At 38.0% G+C, this 18,538-nt stretch overlaps 1 protein-coding gene across 1 annotated transcript in view; it reads left to right on the top strand.

Annotated features, from left to right (window-relative positions):
• SETD3 (SET domain containing 3, actin N3(tau)-histidine methyltransferase) overlaps positions 1 to 12,688 on the top strand; it is a 66,890-nt gene extending 54,202 nt beyond the window's left edge. The window contains exons 9-13 of the mRNA XM_073349613.1: positions 1,498 to 1,572; positions 4,057 to 4,223; positions 5,072 to 5,157; positions 8,789 to 8,949; positions 10,187 to 12,688. Of these exons, the coding sequence (XP_073205714.1) occupies positions 1,498 to 1,572; positions 4,057 to 4,223; positions 5,072 to 5,157; positions 8,789 to 8,949; positions 10,187 to 10,633 (936 nt within the window). The 3' untranslated portion in view covers positions 10,634 to 12,688. The remainder of the gene's footprint in view (positions 1 to 1,497; positions 1,573 to 4,056; positions 4,224 to 5,071; positions 5,158 to 8,788; positions 8,950 to 10,186) is intronic.
• Positions 12,689 to 18,538: the final 5,850 nt, after the last annotated feature.

Below are 18,538 nucleotides of genomic sequence, written 5' to 3'. Positions count from 1 at the left end.
GCTCCTCTCCTCTTTCCCCCCCCCCCCCCCCCGGCAGGTCCAGGGAAGGGCACCTCTGCCCCCAGACGTGGCAGGTCCAGGGCTGGGGGAGAGGCATCTCTCCCCACCGCAGCCCTGAGAGCCTGTGCAGCGCTTAATAAGCTGCTGTGTGGCAATGCAGTTTAGAGGAAACTTAAGTGTCTGTGGCCTGTGTTATGCATCAGATCAAACTGGATGATCTAGGCTACAAAGAAAGTGTATAAAGGACTTGCAAAAGTATCACAAATTCATGGAATACATTTTTGAGCTGTGGCATCTATGTACAGTGCCATTATATGTGTCCCATAGGGCTCTGCTTATGGCTGCCATTTTGGATTTGCTGTGTCTGAGAAGAGTTCCCTGTGGTCACTATGAAAGCATTGTTTTGACTTACAAATGCATGATTGAATATGCAAGCAGAAATTATTAATATGTAAACCGCCAGCCAAGCTTTCAAAGTAGCCTAAGGGGCTCCCTCCTCAGACAAAGCAAATCCAAGATGGCAGTCACAGTATAGTACCTGTGTTCAAACATAATCTCTGTAAATGAAAACAAAGTTCTAATGAAGCCACAAGATCTAGCGAGAAAATCTGTGGCTTTTTGCAGTTTGTCCCCCAGGTTCACAACCTATTTTTACTACAATGTAGTTGTGTAAACACTAAATTCAGAATACTTGTCACAAAAGTTGTTTCCTGATAGCACAGCTTCATTATGTCTAGCATGGTCTCTGAATCCTTTATGATAGAGTCCATGTTGAATGTTATTATTCAAGAGCATACTAGATTTAACTTTTTAAAAAAAAATAAATTTTAGGATGGTTTTACTTATTATAAGTATTTTTATTTTCATGATTTTTAAAAGAAATGTATTCAGGGTATGGTAAAGAAATCCAATCCCCCCTCCCCCATCTGCTCCCACAGAAAAATCTCTTCAGTATTTGAGAATAATTGCTTAACTTTAGATAAAGGAATTATTTGCAAGTAAATTGGAGTTCTCTGAAGATGGTATCCCTTAAAGATTCCCAGTTATCCATTCCTCTTTCATTGAGAGAGATCGAAAATGCATTGTTAGTTGAAGGGTTTGACACAGAATGTAGCACACTCAGTGCAGCGCTTCAGAGTGCTTCACAGGAGTGACTTAAAACTCAAGAACTTTATAATAAGCTACTGGGTTTAGCTAGAGACCCGCAAGTGTTAGTCTATGGAGGGTACTTCCCTCAGAGCTTTCCATTTACTTCAGGTAAGTAATTTCCTTCCTTGATCTTCTCTAGTGCAGAGATTTTTAATGTTCCTAACTAAGAAATGATTGCTTAAGATTCATAAAACATTTAGTACCAACCATGTTGCATCAGGTGAAGGAAAAGCAGGATGTGCAATTACTTTAGATAATATCCATCTCCAATAAAAGGCAGCTTTATGAAAATGGGGAGGAAAGAAATGTAATATGCTAAAGACTCATTACTTTTTCCCCCTTGGGTAGATCACTACTGGCTACAATTTAGAAGATGACCGTTGTGAGTGTGTAGCGCTTCAGGATTTTAAGGCTGGAGAACAGGTAATGTGAGACAGCTATCCATTCCATGGCTATTTGGTGAAGTTTTATGCAGAAATGTATTGTTCATGCAACTGACTGTCTTGATGAAAATGGTGACGATTTCACACAAACATCTGCTTGTCTACTTGATAACTAACCTCTAAGGTTTTTATTAGCTGCAAAAGAGCCTTGCTAATCTGCAAATATAATCTGCACAAAAAGGGGTGCTCAGTATTTCTCTGTGAAGATTTAATAGCAGAGTCCTGTGGGTGAGGTCTTTGTATAAACACGGTTTTGTTGTAGTTGGATAATACTTCGTAAAGTATTAGTAAAACTAAATAAACTAAACTACAGTTGTCAAAATAATGAACATGATATATTCTGTCACACAATCATCTTTGCAAATCTCCTCTGTAGAAGTTGCGTGCTTCTTCCTGAGTAATAACCATTTCATATATTTAATCACTGGGGAGTGTACACTGTATAGGCCACTGATCTAGAAATTGAAGATGTGGTTGGTAAAGGTCCATACCCAAAACTGCCCTCAGTGCCTCAGTTTCCATCAGCAATAGCAGGTGGTAGGACTCTTGGTTTTGTTCAGTGCTTTTTTCTGCTTGAAATGTCTTGCATAGTTTTTATTTGACTAGTTTGTGATAGTCTAGTACTTGTCCAATCAACAGGTAATAAGAGGAGGTGTTATCAACAATCCAATAGACAAAGACCATTGGTCCAGGAGATATTTGGCCTGTGCTGTGTGTGCCCCAAAACCTTAGTCAGAATGAGAGAGGATCTTGAAAGTAATCATCCTGGATTAAGACTAATCGGTCAAACCATTAAAATAGAAAGACCAAGACTCTAAAGCTTTGCCTACATCAGGAAAAGTACCTGTTGATGAAAACAGGTACAGATGGAGTGGTGTTGAGCACAGAATAGCTGCAAATGTTAATGCTATTTGTTCACTGATCCAAAGACAAACTAAGCCATGTGCAGCACCAGTTCAGTGTAATGTAGACCAGACATGCATCAAGTCCCACAGTGTATTCTGAAGATATGAGTGGAAAGATGCTGACCCCACATCTTTCACTTCCAGTCTATTAAGAAATATGTATTAAATTGTTTAAAAAGTAGTATTTATGTAAAGAGGAGAAGCATCTGTCTTCTAAAACCTGATGAATTGAGCTGTTGGAGATAGTATACAAAACAGTTTGTGCATGGAGTTTCCTTGACTGGCAGGGGCGTGGATCCTGTGTTCAGATACTTAGTATGTTGGGGATACTTTTTGTTCCCAGGCAGGTTCCTTGCACTCATCTATGAGTGTAGGACTTGAACTCCTCTTTAGTTCTATTTTCTCCTTGGATTACAACCTTTGTACTCAAAAGAATTTTTAACAGATATGTCCCTTTATTCTTATCCTTCATCTTTTTCTAAAAGAGATGCTGTAGTTAGATTTGAAGTAGGAATTAATACAGAGAAATCCTATAGTCTGTGTTATGCAAGAGGTCAGACTAGATGATCACTTCTGGCTTTAAAATCTATGACTATTAATTGTACACAAGGCTTGCCTAGGTCTGTGTCTTGTATCTATCCTAGAACTATCATTCATAGAATCATTGCTTTTATAATGCAAGCTTATTTAAGCAGGATTCCATAGATATACTTTTTTTAAAAGATGAACTCAAGATCATTTAAGGATCTATAACTAGAACATTGCTTTTATTTCTAAAGGCAATGATTGTATTGCATCTGCATACAAGATAAATGTCTTATTTCTGTTGACAATTCCATTACTGAAAAAGGGTTCTTGTGGCTCAGAATGCAACAGCTGATGCTGTGGCTTGCTGTACCAAGTTCTTAATGCAGCCAAATGCTAGGTGAAAAATTGCACCATAAACTTATTAGTGATTTTTTTCTTTAAATTCTCAGTTCTTTTAAAACACTTGTTGTGGTGTATGCTGCTTCATCTAGCATTTTAGAGTGTAAGCTGTAAGAGGCAGGAAACATGTCTACATTTGTATGGCACCTAAAACAAAAGATATTACTCTATATAAATATGGAATATATTTTTTGTAAGCGAGAGGACCATGGTGAATAAATAGTCTTAAAGTACAAATTTGATTTAGAAAAAGTTTGGGGAAATGGGGATAATATAGAAAGCATCAGCTGAATACCTATAAGATGTCTCTATATGATATTAAATATCCTTAACACCGTAGCAGTTATCTCCTCTAGCATGCAGGGTATAAAATAACAGGCCCATCTCAATATATGGAAATTTTGAACACATTGCACAACATCCTTGAAGTCTTATGGCAATACTGTATGGTATTTTGAATCATTAAATGAAAATAAACATGCATTTTTGTTTTATAACCACATAAGTATTGTATTTCATGACAATATAACTTTTTTCAGTAAATAATTTTCCACTTATGTCCATTTTGTGAGTTAATCTTAAGCTTCCCGGTCCCTTCCGCCTCCCCTTCTGTTCTCTTTTCATCCTTCTAGATTTACATTTTTTATGGCACTCGGTCGAATGCTGAATTTGTGATCCACAGTGGTTTTTTCTTTGATAATAATTCACATGACAGAGTGAAAATAAAGCTTGGAGTGAGTAAAAGTGACAGGCTGTATGCTATGAAGGCAGAGGTCTTAGCTCGTGCTGGCATTCCAACGTAAGTAAAACAGAATGAACTGAGTTTTTTCTTTCATCCTTAAAATATTTCAAAATGTACACAGTCCCGTAGTGCATTATTAAAATTGTTCTGCAATAGTTTGCCTAGGCCTAATATCTTGTCTGTTTATATAGCAACTGACATACATTGTGATAATGAAGTTTAGTGCACTACTCAGATCTAAATAATCTAGTTTGGAGTGTATACAAGGAGGAATTAGATTTTCTTTAGTAAGTGCTTGGGTAAAAATAGTGAAAGTTAAATGTGAACCAATATGTGGCTTTCATTTCTTCCCTGTCCCTTCTCAAAATGTCCTGCAATGCTCAATTTGTCATCTATCACGGTTTCAACTATTTTTCCTTAGAAGAAACTGCTGTTAGTTCAGGCTGTAGTATGGTGGGCAGCAATCATGAAACATTGTTTTCTTAAGGGGAAAGGAGCCATCCTAATGGAAACTATTATCCAGGCCCTTCTGTTGTTGAATATGTCAATTGATTAATGACTGATATTGAACCAATCATAATATTGCTGTTAACATTTTAAAATCAATACTTAAGGTGAGATTATTCTTCTATATATTACTCATCTGGCTACTAAAATCAAGCATGAATTTATTATGAAAATCATATAAAAAGACATTTAAGTGTAAAATTGCCTGTCGTGTGGAGAAGTGATTGTTCTTTTTTGGGTCAGGTTGGAGAAGTTCCTTCAGTTCAGACTCAGAAATTAGTGTGACCTCATATTTTTTCAGAATCTAATAATGTGACATCTGTGTATATATTAAAGGTTTCATGTTGAAGCTACTACAGTCTAATTTGCATTCACGTTTTTTTTTTTTTTTGGGTCAGCTCCAGTGTTTTTGCCTTGCACTCCACTGAGCCTCCAATCTCTGCTCAGCTTCTGGCTTTCCTTCGAGTGTTTTGTATGAGTGAAGGTAAAACATTCACAAATATTCCAATTGATGGAGGGTTTTTTAAGTGAGAAGAGAAGAGATGTTCATATGAAACAAAGCTAGAAAACTTTAAAAGTAATGTTTTATGGGAAAATGGAATAGGGATTGGGAACACAGAACAGAACATGGTCCTCTTCTGCATCATTCTTTAAATTAATAGAACATTAGAGGACATTGAGTTTTCTAAAAGTATGTAAAATTGCATTAGTCCACATTCTTGGGTCATGTGGTATAAGGAGTGTGTTGGCAGCCTGAGAATTTTTTGGGACTGTCATAAATATAAAGGGAAGGGTAAACCCCTTTGAAATCCCTCCTGGCCAGGGGAAAGCTCCTCTCACCTGTAAAGGGTTAAGAAGCTAAAGGTAACCTCGCTGGCACCTGACCAAAATGACCAATGAGGAGACAAGATACTTTCAAAAGCTGGGAGGAGGGAGAGAAACAAAGGGTCTGTGGGTCTGTCTATAGTCTGTCTTTACCGGGGATAGACCAGGAATGGAGTCTTAGAACTTTTAGTAAGTAATCTAGCTAGGTATGTGTTAGATTATTTCTTTAAATGGCTGAGAAAAGAATTGTGCTGAATAGAATAACTATTTCTGTCTGTGTATCTTTTTTGTAACTTAAGGTTTTGCCTGGAGGGGTTCTCTATGTTTTTGAATCTAATTACCCTGTAAGATATCTACCATCCTGAATTTACAGGGGGGATTTCTTTATTTCTATTTACTTCTATTTTTATTAAAAGTCTTCTTGTAAGAAACTGAATGTTTTTTCATTGTTCTCAGATCCAAGGGTTTGGGTCTGTGGTCACCTATGCAAATTGGTGAGGCTTTTTATCCAACCTTTCCCAGGAAAGGGGGGGTGCAAGTGTTGGGAGGATTGTTCATTGTTCTTAAGATCCAAGGGTCTGGGTCTGTAGTCACCTAGGCAAATTGGTGAGGCTTTTTACCAAACCTTGTCCAGGAAGTGGGGTGCAAGGGTTTGGGAAGTATTTTGGGGGGAAGGACGCGTCCAAACAGCTCTTCCCCAGTAACCAGTATTAGTTTGGTGGTGGTAGCGGCCAGTCCAAGGACAACGGGTGGAATATTTTGTACCTTGGGGAAGTTTTGACCTAAGCTGGTAAAGATAAGCTTAGGAGGTTTTTCATGCAGGTCCCCACATCTGTACCCTAGAGTTCAGAGTGGGGGAGGAACCTTGACAGGGACTTTCTCCTCAAAGCAGCAGGTGTGGTGAATGTTCTAATTTTGAAGGGTACCATATAGTACATTGTAACTGCCTTTTTTCCTCCTTGTGATTTGTAATTGATTACTTTTGCTCTCCAGTCTTATTTAGTCAAAGGTTAAAAAATGACCCACAATGCAAGGTCTTATAAGTCCAAAAGTTCGCCGCATGAAAAGCATTTCAGTCACCCTTTACCACTAGATTCTTCTGGGAAAGGAACTAGAAAATACTGCACTATAGCAGAAATCAAAGACACACCTCAAAGTTGTCAGTTTGCACATATAAATCAACATTTTTGATTATTCATAATCTATAATCAGCTTGTCTTGTGAAGTAAACTTATCAGAGCCTTACTTTCATGCATGTGTGTAGTTGCACCAGGAAAAATGTATGCACAGTCATTAACTATGCACCTAATTTGTGCATGTAATAACTTACTTGGTGGATACAATCACAACTGTTTGCTAATTAGACACAATTATGTACCTAATCTTGCATATGCTGTTGCACTTGCATTTATGAAAATAATCCAACAAAGGTTATAGGTAAGAACTGTTCGTTTCACAGCAGGGAGAGCAACCACATCCAGTAGGGTTACTCTGCACATTTAAGTTACTATGTACCTAGATGCTAGCAGGTACACTAGAGGCATGTTAAGTTTTATGTATATATTGTATTGTATTTTATTTATTTTTGTTCACCTAAGACGACATACATTAAATGTATTAATAACTTCACGGCCTTGTGTTCCAGTCTCATTGGATTTTTTAAAAGAAACCTTTATTTTTTTAAGGTGATATTGATAAAGGAGGCTCTGTAGTATTTAATAAAGTGGTTTGTGTCACCACATCCCTAACTCATCCTCTACCTTCCCCATCCTCCAACAGCCCCTCCTGTGAAATTAAAAAGTATGCAAGTTAGATATTTGTCCCATTATCTATTGTATTAGTTTATGATTAGTGAATTATTTCTATGGCTCCCACCAAATATATCTATTTACCTACTTCGTAGTTGAGTGGAGGCCTTTTTCATTTCATGTCACTTTTGAGGGTTGTAGGAATGGATTGCAGGATTTCTGATATGTCAAAGGTGTTGATCTCTTTATAGTTAAACTGTCTGATACTTTAACCCTCAATTCATAAACTATACATATACGTCTGCATTATTACCTGTGCTCTCGTGATACATGAGATTTTTGACTAGTTTGTATTGAAAGACTACAAATTTTGTATTATATACTTTGGGACTACAATTTGTTTTGATATATATGGCTTTATGGGGAAAGATAGCGGAGTGGTGGTTCATGTGTGTACGTTCTAATCTCTGAAAAGCTGTTGCTTCATATGCTGGAAGTTTGGGGGATACTGTTGGCGCGTACGTTTGTGCTTCCTTTAGAATTCTAAACGAGTGTGGACTTTGGGACTGAACCTCTTTTGATTTCAAAGAGATGATGTCATAATTACATAATAAGCATAATTCTTCAGGGACATGGAAGGGATTAGTGAATTTTCTCTTCTATGAAATATACCTAGAGTGCATTTGCTATATTATCATGAAATGTACTGGTGTGCAATTGAGGTATGTGTCCTAGACTCTCAGCATGAAAACTGCAATTATTGTCTGTATTTAAACTGTTCAGTGAGGAGCTATATGACACAAATCATTGATCCGTTGGTGAGAAGTCCCTTGCCTTAGTAACTCTTTCATCAACAAATGAAACTTACTTATATGTCACTGAAGTCTATTGTATAAAATGTTAATACCAACTTTTGTAATGTTTAATTTGAAGTTTGTGATATACTGCTTTGCAGGAGAGTATTTTGGTAATTAAACGGTTAAGATTAATGAAATTTGTGTAATGCTGTCACAAACCACTTGACATTTTCTATGAGGCACTTTTGATGGATGTCTTTTGACCAACTGTATTCAGTTTTTTTTACTGAAAAAAAAAATAGCCTTTAACAATAGAAAAAGAAATCTATTGCTATTTATCCAATAAAAAGAAACATTTCAGGGAGCAGTGTATAAATACACCCAACTCTAAAGTATCACCCCCTTGTTCTGTTTATCACCATCAAGGATTATATGCGACATCGTATCTGTAATTGGCATCCAAAGTAAGAGTTATGATGTGTCTTTTAAGCCAAAATGTTCAAAAGGTTATTTAAGAATGGAACTGAAGGTTCCTTTTTCTGCTAACCTCAAGATTTCCAGATGCTACCTTGAGGGGAGTACTAGAGAGAGCCAGATTGTTGGATCATTCCTTTTAAGGGGAGAGGATTTTTTTCTCCAGCAATATAAAATCATATTATTGAAAATGAAGCTTTCTAAGTTTTGTCAACTACCATAGTGAATGGTGAGATTGTTTTTAACATATTGTTCTTCATAATTATTGCAGAAGAGCTGAAAGAACACTTAATAGGAGAGCATGCTATTGACAAAATCTTCACTCTGGGCAACTCTGAGTTTCCAGTTAGCTGGGACAATGAGGTTAAACTTTGGACATTCCTTGAAGCCAGAGCATCCCTTCTTTTGAAAACCTATAAAACTACTGTGGAGGTAAGAACCAAGAACCTGTAAATCTGTACAATCTTGAAGTTTTTGCATGGTGATTCTAGCAAAACAAGAATTCATTTCCTCCCCCCACCCCCGCAATCTTCTTTTGAGTTTATCTTAGTTATGTGACCATTCATTTTTCACTTGCTTTTTCATGTATAATTTATAATAATATATATAGCCAAAGAAAATAAAGTACGTAAGATTTTGGCAATCTGTTTTCATTTGTTTTCATGATTCTGTAAATTGTTGCTCCTTGTTTTTTCCACTAGTAAAATGTGGAATCAGTTTTAACTTGCTGTGTCTTTTTTTATATTTTCTAAATTATCTACTAGACCAAGGGAGGGCAAACTACGGCCTGCAGACTGGATCTGGCCCATCAGGGCTTTCAATACGGCCTGCGGGCTGGATCTGGCCCATGGCTCAGCAGGGCTAAGGCAGGCTCCCTACCTTCCCTGGCTCCACACCGCTCCCGGAAGAAGCCAGCACATGTTTCTGCGGCCCCTGGAGACCCCTCGCCTGCAGGCACTGCCCCCCGCAGCTCCCATTGGCCAGGACCGGGAACTGCAGTCAATGGGAGCTTCGGGGGTGGTACCCACAGGCAAGAGCAGCATGTGGCAGAGCCGCCTGCCCCACCCCACCCCCAGGAGCCACTGCCGGATATGCTGGCCACTTCTGGGAGCAGCTTGGGGCCAGGGCAAGCAGGGGGCCTGCCTTAGCCCTGCTGCATGCCGCTGCCACCCCAGAGCCACTCTAGGTAAGAGGCGCCGGGCCAGAGCCTGCACCCCGAACTCCTCTTACACCCTGCACCCCAAACCCTGCCCTGTGCCGCCTCCTGCACTCCGCACCCCCACCTGCACCCCAGTTCCCTGCCCTGAGCCTCCAACCCCCGCCTCACCCCTACATTCGTGGCCCTGCATACAGTTTCCCCACCCAGATGTGTCCCTTGGGCCAAAAAGTTTGCCCTCCCCTGTACTAGACTAACACATCTAGAAGGTGTATCACTTTTTTAAATTTGCTTTCACTACAGTTACCCTTAAAACTTACTGACTTGAGCTTCTGCAAGCTGATCCATGTGGGGGGACCTGTGCTCCTTTATGGATTCCCATGGACTTCAGTAGGGCTCCATACAGGCATAAAAATCTGCCTATGTGGATCAGCTTACAAGTTCTGGAGCCTTTGTTATTGCAGGACAAAAGTTGGATGGATTTTATTCATAATTTTCACTTTTTTCCTCCAGGATGATAAATCCTTCTTGGAGACCCATGACCTTACCTTCCATGCGACAATGGCTATCAAATTGCGTTTAGGTGAAAAAGAGATTTTGGAGAAAGCAGTGAAGAGTGCAGCTGCTAACAGAGAGTACTATAGTAGACAAATGGCAGAAGGAGCCCTACTTCCTAAATATGAAGAGAGCAATATTGCCTTGCTGGAGAACACTGTGGCAGACTCTAGACTCCCAATTGTCTTGAGAAACCTAGAGGAAGAAGCAGAGGAACAAGGGGACTTAAAGATTGATGAAACTATTGATGCAGGAGTCACGGAGAATGGGTTTGTAAATGGTGAAAAAACTCTACTTAATGGGACCAAATCAGAAAATGAAAATCTAAATCAAGAGGAAAGCAACAAAGACACTGAAGATGCCAAAGAATCTTCTTCAGACAGTACTGATGAGGTTAAAGAATAGTCAAAAAATAAAGTTTGACTTCATTGTGAAATTAAAATTAGCAGAAGTTTATGAACAGTGCATTTACATTGGTGTGTTTCTTTGTTAAAATTTCTCTTTCTGCAGAGGAAAATGTTTTTGCTGCTTTATATAAAGATGATTTTTTAAGTTATTTAAAAATTTTATCATCCCTTTTCAATTAAGATTGCCATCTTGCTTTCAGGAAAAAACTGGGGAAAAAGGTGCCTTTGCAAGATTTTGCAGACCTTTGTGGGACAAATGTATTTTCTTCTTTGGAAAGAATTAAGCTCTGCTATCTGCTGTGCTTTTGTTGTTCTGTCACTCTTGATTACTGAAATTAAAATTTTGCTCTGCCTCCTGCCAAGAAAAGCAGAAGGCAGGACTGACTTGGTATTCAGCATAAAAGTAGGAGAGCAGTACAGCAGAAAACTGAATAAGAGGATCAGAAACTTGGGAGACTGGAGGAAAACCTGTTTAAAACCAGGTACACCAGTCCAAAAAAGGTAAGGTGGCAACCTTATTTTCAATAGTTTTAAATGTTGATGAGAATCCTAATTATATACACTTACAGTGATTTTGAAGGATTTCAGTTTGCTTTTGTGTTTTGTTTACTGTAGAAAAACATTTCATCTTTCTCCTTGAATCAAAGTTAGGCTACTGTAGTACATCATCCACCTAATTTTAAAGGCTGACTTTTATTTTAAAATGGTACCTTCTTATTTAAATGTTGGCAAGGTAATGGAGAGTTTGAAAGCAGATAGGCCAAGCCACAGCTTTAAACTGTGTGGTTCAAAGTGAGGTAGCTTCCTAGCTTCTTCACATTTTCACAATTAGCTAGAGATTTTCAAAGCTACACTTTTGGCTAAAACCATTATTAAAATGAAAACATGAGTAATACTCCTGTCTTCTACTTTTTCATTTTTATGTAGTATTGGATGTAACACTGAATATGACAGCTATTTACCAATCTTATTTAAACTTCATCTATTGGCTAATATATATTTGATTCTGTTTTCCTGAAGGAAAAGGTAAGCAGGAGTATTTTTGGTTTGGGGAAGACCAAAATCAACCCTGGTGCATAGTTTACCATTTAAATTGTGTTGTGGTTGATGCACATTGGGTTACATCCACAATGCTAGCTATGTCTGCTATCCAGCAGTATTGGTCACCCCTCTCCTATACATTGTGAATTCTGTCTGAAAGCAATTGCAGCTCAGTGCAATAATGAAGTGAGGATAGTGTCAAAGCTTTTCGTTGCTATTTCCCAGTTTAGGAGAAGTGAATAACAGTTTAATTCTGAGCTCAATTTTAAGGACTTTTCCTTTTAGCATATTTTATCTTGAAAAGTTCAAAATAATAGAAAGATTGGGCAAGCTTGGATGACTGCTTAAATTTTAATGAATGTAGCAACGTGTTTATCCAAGATTGGTTGCATTAAAATGCCTTTTGACATTTACAGTCTTTTATTTTAGATTTTTGCTTCTCTTTTACATTACAACTTGAAAAATGTGCTTTTGCATTAATCGTTGGTGCAATACACATGTCAAAAAGTGACTTTCATATTGCCATAGTAACTTTGGAATCCAATGAGATGTAAAAAAAAAATGTTAAATAGTTTTTTCTAAATATTTCACTGAGAATGGCATGTTGCCATTACACTGGGGATATTGTTTCCCCACTAAGTAACTAGAGGCTGGACCGATATTTTTGTAACTAAAATGCTGCTTGTAGGTAGAACAGCATGCATTGTCATCCTGAGAATTTAAATGTCATACAAAAGTCACAATTCTTCAGCTTTTATTAGAAACAATACTCTTTCATTCCTGCTTCTGCCAATTTCATTGCACATGTATCGTAGAAGGCGATATGAAATTCTGAAAGTAGCTCTCCCTAAACATTTTCACTGTAATCCAAAATCTAAATGATTTGGTTCAATCTGATGCACTGTATTTTGTTCCAATATTTGCTGTTAACTATGGCTTAGCAAAACTTGTGGTGACCACAGGCAGGAGGAATGTGTGGGTTTTCTTGAATAAAGCATAGTTCTACAATGTCTTTGCTAGTAAGCGTATTACACAAACAAAAAATACCTAACCCTACCTAAAATTTACATGGAGGGAAACTTACTACATTTCAGTACTCCACAGAGGGCACTAGTCAAATCAAGAGTGATCATGCTAAGAAGTGTGGTAAACGTTGATCTATTAAGCAGTCTAATTTTTCTATTTTTGATCTGTTTGTGTTGGATACAATAATATTGCAGAATAGTCTAATCTTGTAGTTTACATTTCTACTCATTAGATGTAACTGATGCCTCAAAGAAATATTAATCTAAAATCTTCCCTCCCCCTTCAATTTTCAAATGCTTAAGGGATAATTATTTTGGCGCTGATAAGCCCTTATAGCCATCTGTCATGAAAACAGACCCTTCAAAAGCATTTTAAAGTTAACTTTCTTAACGTTTTGGTTATGTGGCTGTTCACACTAATCCTAGGATAAATGCCAAATATTGCTTCTGTTTAGTTAGCTATATGTAGTAGCCTTGTAAGTGGAAAACAGTCTGAGAAATCTGACTGATGTCTAAGAAATAAATAAGAATATTTCCTTTGAATTCTGCATGAAAACCTATCTGTTGAGGGTCGTTTCCCTAACAACCTGTAACTTGTACAAACTTATTTGGCTTTGTACAGTATGTCCATGTCTTTACTACAGGTGAGACTTAAGCTAAAATTACAGGCTAAACTAAGGATACAAGTAGTGTTTTAGGAACTGGGCTAAAGTTAAATGCTTTCTCTCTGTACATTTCTTAAATGGTCACTCGTACAGAAAATATACTTAACCTCAGCATGTTTAAAGTAGCTTAGCCCTTAGCGAGGAATGATCATAGAGCTGCAACTGAGGTACTTAAGGCACACTGTCATGTTGTACAAATAAATCTAGCTCTAATGTATATAGCCTACTCTTTTTCTCATAGATTGCTTTGCCAAATAGCACTGTTCAGGCAAAATATTGTTCACCCAGATGCTTCTAAAATAGCAAACAGTCCAGCCTTTTATAGTTTTTTCTTTTCTTTTTTTTTAGCTGATATTACCCTAATGTTGATTTCAAATATGGGCATACAGGTTTCAGGTATTGACCCTATAAAGAAACAGCAGATAGTTTCTAATAAGTAGTGTACATTTCTATGTTGTTCTGCTGTGAGTAGACCCCTTTCAGTAGAGCACGGGAGCAATGTGGATTCATGGATAGTAAAGGTCCCTCAATAGTCTGCTGCTGCCTCCATCACCTTGGAGGCCATGTTCAGGATTTTCACAAGCCAAGAAGCGAAACAAATTTGAGAAACTGAATGACTGTGGGGGGAAAAAAACAATAAAGGCTCCCAGTTTTTCTCTAGAGCCGGTGTCTTCTGTGGGGCTTTTGAATTAGAAAGACTACCTGATTGTCGTAGGGCTCCTGTAGAAGGACTGAGGAACTCAAACCTTAATTGAAAGTGAATTTTTACATGCGTTGGTAAAACTATTGTTTAAAGAGAAACAGCTTGAAAGAAGACCTGCCTTCTTGCTACCAAAAAAGTGCCATATCCATGATACAAGGGATTTATCACAGTCTGAGTGGGTGTTTTTAATAACCTGTTGCTCATTAGTACATGCAGGGTATATTTAAGTTTTGAGATGCTACAGTGATGAGACCATATAGGTATCTGGATCATTTGTAAATATTTTTGAAAACTTAAATAGGCTCTTACAGTTTGGTTAACAAACATATATTTGGCATGTACATGACACACTGAATCCCAGTGGAATGTAACTCCTGTCTTACGGTATGTCTACACTTAAACTGCTATAGCCTAGACAAGACCATGCCCATGGGAGGGGTTCTGTTTCTGTCCACCTCCCCAAGAAACAGTAGGTAGGTCAATGAAAGAATCATTACATTGACCTACTGCTGTTTACACTGGGAGTTAGGTCAGCATAGCTGTCTCTCTCGGGAGGGGATGGATTTTTCACACCCCTGAGAAACACAGCTATGCTGATGTAAATTCCCAGTTTAGACCAGCCTTTAGATGCACTAACTCACCTGACAATGCCCCTTCACTCTTCCCTTCGCCCTCCTCCTTCCCCCCGATATGTACTTGTTGGGTGGTCTGCGCTGAAGCCTGTGATGCTGCATCCTCACTGACATTTTTAGTGAGCTAGCTAGAGTGGGTATGTCGGCACAAGCTGCAAACCACAGCTGCAGCATAGATGGAGCCTTCATGTTACATATTTTTTGCCATTAACAACTTGTCTGTTTCCAAAATACCAAGAGATTAAACCATATTTATGGACTAAATTATTTTTAGTAAATTGTGGAGCAATTTAAAACAGACTAACACAAAATTTGATTTATGATGACAGATTAGGCCAGTAACTTAGCCTATTGGGCAAGTCAGTCTCTCTGTACCTCAGTTCCCAGTCTGTAAAGTGGGGATAATAGAATTTCTGTGCCTCAAAGGTGTTTTGTGAGGTGCTCAGATACTAACAGTGATGGGAGCCATATCAGTACCTTAGATAGTAAAATCTTAAGTTGCATCCTGCCTCGTTCTTCATGGCCAGATATCTGTATTGAACATTAGGTGGAGAAAAAGGAAAGTTGAGAGGGCCCCTTGTTAAAGGGAGGAAAATAACAAGTGGCCAGTTGTGTACTGGTCAGTTTAAGCAGCGAATGCAGTGGTGACTGTTCTCAGGGATGGTTTTAATAAATTGTTGGATGTCAGGAGACCTCTGAATTGACTGATAAGTAATTTCAACTTAATTAGTCTTGTTTTAAAATAATAAACCCTCAAGTTAGGACTGTGGAAGAACAGAAGAATTTGTTCGATCTAAAGTTACGAAGTTTTTTCCAATGGAGTAGCTGTAGCATATTGCACTGCCACATGGGAACCCTCTTTTAATGGCATTGATCCAAGGAGTCCCATGCTCTAGGCAAGTAAAAATGGTACAAGCTGGCATTTTGCTACAACATGTTACCAGTGAGTGTCATGATGCTTAGCAGAACTTACCACAATGTGGTCATTGTGCAGACCAAAGTAACCCAATTTTTCTTCATGTATACTGACTGGACAGTCATGACCACCGTTGTCAGCTAACTTGTTTAGTTACAGCTGTGTTCAAACATATTAAAAGTTGATAGTGTAGACTAGCCCCACCTGTGCTTGGTTTGGCTGAGTGCCTTTATAGCTGAACCATTTCAGTAGCCCTTTGCAGAGTGAGATACGAGATCACTTTGGCTCTTAAAAAGGGTGTTTCAAAATCTGCATGAGGATGGGGTCAAAATCTTGTATGTTGATCTCCAACTTGAATCCCATAATTGCACAGAATTAGAAGAAGAAGAATTAGATAACTGAATTTCAGTTATGCTCAAATAAATTGGTTAGTCTCTAAGGTGCCACAAGTACTCCTTTTCTTTTTGTGAATTTCATACTTATTCTTTTTAATAATAATTGTCAGCTTGACAGTCCTGGACACTGAAGTCATTCATCCTCCAAACAGGAACAGCATGGACAGAGCAAGCTTCTGCATCGTGCCCCATTAATGTTCCTGAGTTCTGCAGGGATGAGAGTAGTGTAATCCCCATGAATTCCTTGTTGCCTCTGTAGATGCTGCCAACCAGCCTTTGTGCCTCTAATGTGATGTTGTTTGGAATCCACACTGAGGCCACTGATTCATTCTGCATATGCCCTCAAACGGCCATATCACTCACTGCCAATCCAGCCAGTCCATGTTTAAAAGAGTCACCTAGAAGTTAACAGGATTCGTATCACATTAACTGTGCTGAGCCATCCAGTCTTTCCAACTGAATGTAATACTGTAATTTTAGAAATACTGTTCTTATAAAACCTGTTTGATGCAGACATTCAGCTGTTCATTGACATCTCTGTACAATGAAAACTGATTATAGCAATGACCACATCTCCTCAATGTCGAATAAATTTACATTTTTGTAAATATGCAGGTGTCCCTAAATCCAGCAATCTGTGCATGACCTGGTGTTCAGTCAAATTCATTTTCCCTAGCATTATTCCCGGTCGGTTCACCATTTTTAGGACTGCTATCTACTCAGCCAAGATTCCTAATTTCATTGCTAATAAATGTTGTATACACTCTTGTAGTCCAAATGTATGAATAATGTACTTTAAAACTGAATCTGCTGTGCTGAAAAAAACACATACACTCAACCTCATATAAGCTACAAGGGCTACTTGAGAATAGCTTGAATATAAGAAAGCCATAGTGCCTTGCAGCAATTAATTCAAGTGATTAGATGCTTGGAATGGTTTATTATAATTGCACACAGGTAGTAATTTATTAGGGTGGCTGTTTCTTTTGGCATATGTCAAAAAGGTCAGAGTTTAGATTTCTTTTTTGGACATTAACTTAGTCTTCTGAATCTCTGAAGTTCCACTTTTTGGTCATTAATTTCATACATGCTGAGATTGTGACAATTAACCCACTTAATAAAGGTCAAGTTTCAATTTTTTCAAATTTCTGGAACACTTAACTTTATTCCTTCTTGAAAATGGGCAGATACAGAATGATAGTTATTAAATGAGAACGAAGATATAGTGCTGCTGTCAGGATAGCTATTGAACAGTTAGTAACAAAAGGAGTAGAGTTACAGTGTGTATGATTTTTTTTAAAGGGTCAAACATTACAGGAACATGAAATAGAAAAATATAGAGCTCAATAGTGTATTCAATGTAAACTGACTTCAGCTGATGTTCCTGTTTAATATTATAACTTCTATACATCTAATTATCCACTCAAGTTTCAAATATACAATTTGCCCACTTTAAAATGTTTCTGCATCTGCATACATGATTTTCCTTGTATCCAAACCAGCATCCAGTATGGATAGTCCCGTCAGCACATCATGCACAGGTGAATAGACCAGTAAAGCAACATACGAAGTAAAGAAGTTTTTTTGTTTGTTCACACAAGCTCAAATCCTGGTCCAGGTACAATCAATGGGAATTTTGTCTTGGACTTCAGTAGGAGCCAGGCTACGGACCAAATAATCCTTGGACGCTTTCTAAACTCCATGTTCACATGCTAGTGCTGCAAAGGAAATTAGCAATTAAAAATGAATGTTGAACTATGTTAAAGCTCTTCAAGGTCCTCTAAGGAAAGGTGAGTAGAAAAGAGCAAAGTATTAATTGTGAACTGTATCATCCAGCATCCTTGCAAATGCAACCATAGTAATTCCTTATGTTAGTAGAAATCATTATACTTTTTAAATGCTGAGTGATTGTGTAGTAATTACACCCTGGAGCTGAATATTTCTGTGGAGATTTCACACACTTTTTCAAGTATCGGAAAAGATGTGAACTCATTGAACATTGCTAAAAGAAGGCTTATATTAGTTTTATAGATTTGCTGCCTAACATTCCAGTACCGGAATAACAGGTGTATCTTTCAAAGAATAAAGGGGCTATGTAATTACAAATAAAAGGCAAAAGCATGAGTGTGTTCTGTATACTTCCACACAGGGAAGTGAAATAAGTAGGATTCAAGCCTTAGAAAGGAATGAATCAGTAAGGTGCACAAGCTTTCAGCTAGGTGTCAATCACCTTTTCAATCTCTTTGTGGAAGCTCTAGTTCTTCAGCTGTGGGGCTTTGGAAAGATTAACCAACTACAGTGGTAGTGGGAATGTACACTTTGCTGCTGGAACTTCTAAAATGTGCATTAATGTGACTACACTAGTACGTTCCAATATTGTCACTCAACTGTAAGATTAGATAAAACTGTATTAGGTTTCATTGAAAAAATTGTGCAACTTCACACAGTAACATGTTCTAATGTAGTTTGGCGGTGATGTGGCTTATTCCCGGTGTGAGAAGTTCAGCTAGTGCATGAAAGACCCCA

This window comes from Lepidochelys kempii, chromosome 6, assembly GCF_965140265.1.
Source record: "Lepidochelys kempii isolate rLepKem1 chromosome 6, rLepKem1.hap2, whole genome shotgun sequence".
Lineage (NCBI taxonomy): Eukaryota > Metazoa > Chordata > Testudines > Cheloniidae > Lepidochelys > Lepidochelys kempii.
Note: the sequence above shows the minus strand (reverse complement) of the source record. Positions and strands in the feature narration are given on the sequence as shown.